Source organism: Propithecus coquereli, unplaced genomic scaffold, assembly GCF_000956105.1.
Source record: "Propithecus coquereli isolate 6110/MARCELLA unplaced genomic scaffold, Pcoq_1.0 Scaffold775, whole genome shotgun sequence".
Classification (NCBI taxonomy): Eukaryota; Metazoa; Chordata; class Mammalia; order Primates; family Indriidae; genus Propithecus; species Propithecus coquereli.
Genome location: NW_012153896.1, coordinates 353,314 through 361,060, shown reverse-complemented (window position 1 = coordinate 361,060; position 7,747 = coordinate 353,314). Strand labels below are relative to the sequence as shown.

At 63.1% G+C, this 7,747-nt stretch overlaps 1 protein-coding gene across 2 annotated transcripts; it reads right to left on the bottom strand.

Moving 5' to 3' along the window:
• Window positions 1-234: 234 nt before the first annotated feature.
• On the bottom strand, window positions 235-7,534 carry PPP1R32 (protein phosphatase 1, regulatory subunit 32). 2 transcript variants are annotated; one of them, XM_012662727.1, is made up of 13 exons: window positions 7,433-7,534; window positions 6,772-6,903; window positions 6,276-6,393; window positions 5,832-5,985; window positions 4,827-4,955; window positions 4,167-4,230; window positions 3,621-3,733; window positions 3,109-3,168; window positions 2,893-2,979; window positions 2,485-2,598; window positions 2,307-2,401; window positions 771-935; window positions 235-314 (listed from the first exon to the last, which is right to left on the bottom strand). In XM_012662727.1, exons 2-13 carry the CDS (start codon window positions 6,878-6,880, stop codon window positions 245-247), a joined length of 1,278 nt encoding a protein of 425 aa, XP_012518181.1. In that variant the 5' UTR covers window positions 6,881-6,903; window positions 7,433-7,534; the 3' UTR covers window positions 235-244. The 2 variants fall into 2 exon arrangements, with proteins under 2 accessions (XP_012518181.1, XP_012518182.1); XM_012662728.1 differs by lacking the exon at window positions 3,109-3,168.
• Between the last annotated feature and the right edge of the window lie 213 nt (window positions 7,535-7,747).

Below are 7,747 nucleotides of genomic sequence, written 5' to 3'. Positions count from 1 at the left end.
TGCGCCTGTCCCGTGGGTGGGCAAACCTGTGGGGGAGGAACAGAAGCCTGAGTGAGGGGCTCTGGGGGTGCTGTGCCCTCCCCTGCCCCTGAGAGGCCCCTGATCTCCCAACCCCCTTCCCAGCTGGGGTCCCCCGGCAGGGCTTGTTTGACCCAGGCCCTGGGAGGCAGGGCTGGCCCACAACAGCCACCCACACAGGGGTCCACAGAGGTGGGGGTCCCCAGCCCCTTACCTGGCCTCAGGCTCAGCTGGGTGCCACGAAGCGGCTGCTATGAGGTGTGTCTCGGTAGAAGGGGTCGACTGAGGTCAGAGTTCTGCGGGGAGGGAGGGGCGAGAATGAGGGAGGGGTGGGGTAGGGCAGAGCCTGGACCTGTCTTCTGCCTGCCCGGGCAGCCAAGCCACAAACATTGTCTGCCTGCCAACTCCGGGCCACCGTGGGCACAACGTAAGTTTTGAGGAATCGAATGGAGCGGAAAGGAGCGTGAGGTGGGACCACAGTCCATTCATCTCTGGATCCGTCCTGCCCCTGCCTCCCACCAGGCCCGAGGCAGGTGAGGGAGGGGTCCCTGGAGAGGGAAGTGGACAAGCCAGTGCTGGCTGCGGGAGCAGCGACAAAGCCAGCTAGGGGAAAGGGGCCTCTCCGGGGGACAGACAGACAGACAGACAGAGGAGGGGAGAGGGACAGGGAAAGGCCTGCAGCAGGGCTGCGTGAGGCTGGGACCGAGGGGGAGGAGGACGGAGATGGGACAGAGCTGGGTGGGGGGTGCCACCTTCCCACGTGGGGGTGCAGGCGCCGCAGGCTCTCCGTGGGGTTGGGGGTGGCCTCCATGCGGGTGACCGGCTGGTTGAGGGTGTAGCCTCCCGGCGTCTGGGGCTGGATGCCCCCTCGAGTCCAGCCTTCCCGGTCCAGCCCCTTGGGGATGTTCTCAAAGTACCTGCGGAGGAAGCGTTGTTGGCCAGAAGCCAGCCTCCGCTCACCTTGCAGCCTCTCCTGCCTTCTCCCGTGGGGACCTCCAGCGTCTTGGCCTTGCCCACACTGTCCCTTCTCCCTGGAGCTCCCTAAGCGCTTGTCCACTTGGGGAGCTCTTACTCGAGAAGCCTGCCCTCCCCTGCCCTGAGCCCAGTGCTGCCCCAGGCACGCTGACTGTCGCTGAGCACTGGGGCTTGCAGTGACCCCTCCCTCCCTGCCTGCCTGCGCCTCGAGCGGGGACCCTGTCTCGTCCATGTCTCTCTAGGGTTCAGCTGCCTCCCATTTCACCAATATATTAGGGCCAGCTTCAGAGGGTGCAAAGATGCGTAAGATGTGGGCCCTGCCCTCGAGTTTACAAAGAGGGGGTGCAGATAGACCGACACGGAAGTCAGTGATTACCACCTTGGGGGCTCTGTGCACACCGGCAAGGACCTGCAAGTGCACCTGACACCCAGTGTGACACTGGACACACTGACACCTGGAGCGGGAGTGGGAGTGGGAGGCGGCAGGGATACCTTTGAGGACCAGGATTTGGAGGGGGACCAGTGTGGACACAGGTGACAGATGCCGTGAGGGGAACTTGGGCTTCCCAGCTCAGCGGAGTTTGTCCTGAGAATCACACTTCCTTTACAACACTCCTGTAATGCCCTCCCCACCCAGTGTTGGCTCCGGGGGGTGGGGGGGCTTCCCTGTGGCCCTAGGGGCCACCTCCTCCTAGAGCCCCTTCCTGATGCCCAGATACTCGCACCTCACCCCGGGCCCACACAGCACAGACGTTACCATCCGAGGGAGCACTGAGCCACCGGCCACGGCCTGGATCTAATGTCTTAGCAGATGTTGCTGTTGCTCCAACCCCCAGCACTCCCCTTGTCCTTCCCACGCCACTAGCCTGGCCACCAATGTCCTCACTGCATCTCTGTGGGAGAGCTGCGCTGGGGTTGCTGGAACCTGCTTTATCCGAGCAAGGAGGGACCTGGGATTTACTGTCGCCTGGGGATGGCTTCTAACCAGTGCTGGCGGCTGTGGGGTATAAATACTTGAGCTCTCTCTCCCTGTGTCTGAGCTAGTTCTGAGTTGTGTGTCTTACACCGTTTTCTAGCCTCCCTTCGGGATAGCTGGTGTGACAACACACCGGTCATTGCTGCCTTTCTTCCCCCACCCACTTCCCCACTCCCCACATGCCCAATAAAGTGCCTGCACTCGAGTCCCTGGCTTGGGGTCTGCTTCTGGGGGACCCAAACTAATTCTTCACAGGGCTGTAGGCTCATTACTTGACCCAGTCTCAGTCTATCTGTCTGTCAAATGGGTTTCAGCTTTGGCCGAGAAGGGGCCTCACCCTTGGTTGTAGGTGGTCAGGTACCGATTATCCCTGTCAGGGTCGTGGGGGCTCCAGACATAGCTGGGGTTGTTGATGCTGAAGCCTGTGGGCTCCTGCAGAGAGGGGCAGACAGGGCAGTTGTGAGGTCAGGAGCGGTGGGGGTTTGGGGGGTGCAGGCTGGGTGCCGAGGGCTCACCTTCTTCCCCACAGTCTCGCGGCCAAGCAGGGCAACGTTTGTCTGTTGCACCCGCTGGGGTGGCTGGAACTGCCGGTGGCTCGTGCTGCTGAGCTCTGGGCCGGGAGGGGGCACCTGCTGGGGACAGAGCCGCAAGAAGGGAGGCTGTGGCGGCCAGCTCGGGCAGAGGGGTGGGAGGCAGAGGCAGCCCCAGGGACCTGCCTTTCCCCTTCCAGCCAAGTCCGAGTTGCTGTTTCAGACACAGCCTCCCTTTCCAGCCCCCAGGCCTCACCCCTCCACCTGCGGCCCGACCTCCACGTCTCCAAATATCCAATTCTTCCCATGCTTCAAGGCCCGGCCCACACGCCACCTGGTCCAGGAAACCTCCCTGTCTCCTGCCTTCTCTGAGGGAGACGCGAGGTCACTCACTCTGGGGTTCAGGGTCCTTTCGTTCACTCGACTGAAGCCCGTCTCCCGCTCCGAGCCTCTGGGCAGCACGGGCAGGAACTCGTCTCCCTGGGGGAACAAAGCAGCCACTGGCACCAAGTGTGGCTGCCCCCCGCCCCCACGCTGTCCAGAGCCCTGTCCTAACTGCCATCCGCCCCCTACCCTCAGCAGGGCCCAGCTTCCCCCGGCTCAGCTTACATGCGGGTGGGTCATGGGGAGGAAGTCCGACTTGGTGACACTCCGGCCTGGGAGGAGGGTCTGAGAAGAGGCCCGCAGGGGTCAGCCCAGCAAGGGCAGCCCAGCTGTCCTCAGTGGAGCTGGCTGTCCCCACCCATTTTTCTCCAGGGCCCTGGGGCACTGAGCACGGAGGAGAGTGCAGCAAAGATGGGCAGAACTGGGGAAACTGAGGCAAGGGAAGAGTTTGGGGAGAAGGGAGAGGAAGTCCCTGAGTGGGAACCAGTAGGCCAGGGTTCTTGTCTGAACTCCGAGTGATCCTGGCTATGCCCTTGCATCTCTTCAGACCTCAGTCTTCTCATCTATAAAATGGGGGAGTTGGACGAAAGCAGTGGTTTTCCCCCAGGCTCTTTCACCGTGTGTTTGAACAAAGGGCTCTGCAGCTCACATTCTCGAAAAAGCTAGAAAAGCTAGAAACCTGGAGACTGGAGGGCCTCAAGCACCCTAAAGTTCTAGCTGGGCCCCACTGGACTTACAGGGTCCCCAGGGAGGGCCTGGGAGGGTGGCTGGAAGACGATGGGGTTCTCGTTGGACCCTTCGGTGAAGCCAGTGTTCTCCTTGGCCCCGACTGATTTCTTCTGCAAGAGATCTGCAAAAGACAGCGCCCTGGCCCACCCACGTGGCTTCCCAGGCCTGATGTCCCAGCAGGTGGATAGGGAGCTGTCTCCAGGGACCTGGAGACCTGAGCCATGGGGACCGTGCGCACAGGGAAAGGACTGCAGAGTCCAGGCCAGAGAACAAGGGACAGAGCGGCAGGAAGGGTGAGAGCCAGCAGGCCAGGAGCCACCGTGGCAGGCCAGGCGGCCGCTGGGCACAAGCTGCTTTGGCCTTCGGGGGTTGGCAGGCCGAAGGCGCTGAGGTCAGCCTGGGAGACACTGTTCCCTCAAGCCAACTGCACGGCTTGTTTCTTCCACTGGCACCTTCCTGGTCCTGTGCCACCTCCAGGCCCCAGGGGGTCTCTCCTTCGGGTAGGAAGTGGGGAGGCGGATCGGGAGGGAGGCGTGAGTTCAGACATGGGCTACCTGGCTGGTTTGATGGCTCCCTGAGATACTTGGAGTTGTACTCAGAAGTCATGAAGCGCGGGCCCTGCAACACAGAGGGGGGACAATGGGAGCCCGGGTGGCCCAGCGTCAGGAAGCCAGTGACGCGGCAGCTCCTGGGTGCTGTGTGCTCTAGCAGACCTGTGTGGCATGTTCTGGGACGGGAGGGCCCGCGTAGCACCCCAACATAAATCTCTCTCTGCTGGGCCATCACAGGGCCAGAAACACTGCCATGCGAGCACAGCACCCTGTGACAACGCATGCTAAGTCACATGCCGCAGTGGACGCTCAGTAATGAGCAGGGGGCCAGAGGGACCCAGGCCAGGAGGGTCGGTAAACAGGAGACAGGTGACTGACGAGGAAGATGACGCCCACTTCACACAGCCCTGGGCGCAGAGTGTCTGGACCGGGCAGAGGAGAGGAGGGGGCGGAGGCGTTAAACCCTAAGAAGCGGCGGCACTGTGATGCTGTTGGGGAAACATCCATATCACATCCCTTGCTCAGCCCGGTCTGTCTCGGTGTCGAGCCCAGAGTCGGCTTCTGGGGTGAGTCCCGCAGCACCTGTGTCCTGTGTCGAGGACGGAGGGGAGGCGGGTGTGGTCCCTCTGCCTGCCCTGCAGCCCTTAGCTGGGCGCCACTCACGTGTCGCCAGTTCTCCCACTCCAGCGAGTCCTTGCCCTGCCGCTGGTGGAGCAGGGGCCCGTCCCTGGGCTCCAGCCCCGTGATGGCCTGGGGCCCGTGCTCCTGGGTGTCGAAATGGACCTTCCTGACCTGGGAGGAGGGAGTGCCAATCACCCTCCGGGCAGGGGAGGGCAGGGCAGTCACTTCCTGGCCCCAGTTCTGCCCTTGACCTCTACGGGGTACAGTACCTGCAGAGCAGCAGAGTAGTCCCTTTACGGCCAAGCCGGTCACGCCCTGCTCTGCCCAGAGCCCTGCAGCCTTCCCACCGCAGCCACAGGGAGCCCCGCGTCCTGCCAGCAACCCGGGAGGACCTGGGCTCCGCACTCAGCTCCAGCCACCTGCCTCCCTGCTGTCCCCTCCAATCAGAGACTCCTGCCTCAGGGCCTTTGCACTTGCTCTTGGCACTGCCTGCCCACTCTCCTCTCAGGGAGCTGCGCCTGGAGGACACTAGCCTCCCTCGGGTCTCTGTCCAGGGCCTGCACGGCAAGCTCTTTCTCCACCCTCCCCGTGCACACTTGTGACTCTTTCACTTCGACTTCACTCCCTACTTCTCCCCAGTCGTATTTCCTCCCGGCTCATGTCACCATCAATATAAAAGAGATATTCAGGGCACAGTGGGTGAATGAGGGAATGCGTAGCCCTTCTAGTGGCGCAGTGATGAGGACCATGGTAATAGTGACGATAGAAAGGAAGAAGATGGGGTGATGATGACAATGGTGGGGGACACTGAGGGTGAGCACAGGGGGATGGAGAGGGTAGGGAAGTGGGAGGGGGACGAGGACAGAGGGGAGAAAGCTGAGTGAACACCACTCCACATTGTGGCTCCTCATGCCCTGTCACCTCTGCCATGACCGGCCGTTGGTAGTGCAGTCCCAGCCTGCTGGAGGGGCCCCCAGACCAACCCCCGAGCCCTCGTCCAGCCCAGCCTCGGGCACCCCCCTGTCCCGGCCCTGGCCCAGCACTGACCTCCTTGGTGGGCACGCTTGCACCGGGCTTCTCCCGGCTGTAGCCAGAGCCGGTCTGGTGCATGTTCCAGGGGAGTGGGTACTTGCCATCTGGCACCTCCAGGGGACAGTAGCTCTGACTGGTCACTGTCTGATAATTGCCCCGGACTTGTTCCCTGAGGGTGGGGCGGGAGCAGGCGCTAGGACCACAGGGCCGCCTGCCTTTGTCTTGGGGCTGCACTGCTTATGCCCAGGGCCTTCCCACCTCCCGCAGTTGCCTCGGGAGCCCTCCAGCCTTTGGGCCCAAGCTGGGAGCCAGGCCCCAAGTGGCCCAGGAGCCCAGGCCTAGGCCGGGCAAGGCTCAGGGTCCCCGTCCACGGAGCCCAGCCTTGTTCTGATGAGCACTGATGTCCCAGAGAGCTGAGGCTCAGCAGGGCTGGGGTGCGAGGGGTCACACAGACCATACCCCATGGCGGGGTTGTCCAGGGCGTCCAGACTGGCTTGGTAGGAGACCACGGGCCGGTAGTTTGATTTGTATCCTGTGCCCACGTGGCTGCCTGCTTGGGGCTTGAAATCCTCCCGGCCTGCCGAGGGGAAAGCCAGGACGGCAGGTCAGCAGCGGCAGTCAGGGGAGGAGCGAGCAGGGCTTCCCGGGCAGGGCTGGCATCCCCCTGGGGACCCCTAGGGTCTCTGTGACAGGGAGGACTCAGAGCCACGGGCAGGAGCTGAGCAAGCCTGGCCCATCAGGACTATGACAACAGGAAATGGAGTCAACAGGGTGGGGACTGGGTCGGCGTGGCAGTCACAGTGACAGAAATGCAGGGACAGAACGCGGGAAGGGACAGAACAATTCCATGTGATGGGATCACTCTGCAGTGTGACCAACCTGAGGGGCTGCACCTCCCAGAGAGGGCCCCTCCCTTCCTGTCCTGGGGGTGGCTCCCCCACGAAGGTGCCCTCACCGTAGGCTGTGCAGTAGCTGGTGGCGTAGAACTTCAGGGGGTCCGTGCAGCCCCCCGAACTCATCTTCACGTAAGGGGAGACAACCCCCAGGGGGAGTTTCCCCATCATGATGCTGGGGCAGGGCCCGGAGCCTGGGAGGAAGCACACAGGCCTTTCGGTCCCAGGCCCAGGCTCGGGGGAGCACAGACGTGGTGGTCGTCACCCTACTGAGGCTGGCCTCTTCTCCCAGGCCTCGGTCCCTCCCCCGACCCCCCGCCAAGCCCAGGAAAGACCGATCTCCAGCACTTCCCTCAGGGCTACTGTGTCTCGGTTCACCCTCCCGACCCTCCTCAGGAGCCTTCACATCCCATTCCACAGCGGGGAAAGTGAGGCTCCAAGTGACAAAGGATTTGCTCACAATAGGTGGAAGAGCCGGGTTCAGACCTAGGGTGTCTGAGTCCTCGGGCCTTGATCTGAACCATGACACCCCCTCCTCTCAGGGAATGAGTGACCTGACAACCTCCTACCCAGGGAATTCCTGGCCACCCCAGGAAGTCAGGCTTGGGCTCCTGGTCCCAGCCCCAGGCCGGCTATCTCTCCCTCAGCTCCCTCAGCCTTGCCTGCCTCCCGCTGGAAGTTGGCTCTGCTCTGGGACCCAACCGCAGCCGGCCCCACCCTCACCTGCCCTTCGCGGCGGCTCTGAGGTTGGGGAGAGGCTGCAGGAGGCAGGAGCTTCTCCAGAGAAGCCGGGGCCCTCCCGCACTGGCCCGGGCAGGAGAAACAGTGCGTTGCCTAGCAACTGGCTCCTAGCAACAGCGTCCTCAGGCTTCCGAGCCCTTCTAGGGCTAGGGCCCCCTGGGGGCTGACCTGGCCAGGAGGGGAGGGCCAGGAGCCGCCCAGGCAGAGCCGGGTCTCCACAGCTCCGGCCCGTCCCTGCCTCCGCCACCGGCGGGGAAGAGTGGCTGTCTGAGTGACGTGAAATAAAAGGTAATCCCA

Excerpts from the sequence above, each read along its gene's own strand:
- PPP1R32 (XM_012662727.1), bottom strand. The coding sequence starts at position 6,880 with ATGATGGGGAAACTCCCCCTGGGGGTTGTCTCCCCTTACGTGAAGATG. Across the intron at positions 3,734-4,166 it reads GGAGCCATCAAACCAGCCAG|ATCTCTTGCAGAAGAAATCA; the intron begins GTAGCCCATGTC and ends TGTCTTTTGCAG. Across the intron at positions 315-770 it reads CTGCACCCCCACGTGGGAAG|AACTCTGACCTCAGTCGACC; the intron begins GTGGCACCCCCC and ends CCCTCCCCGCAG.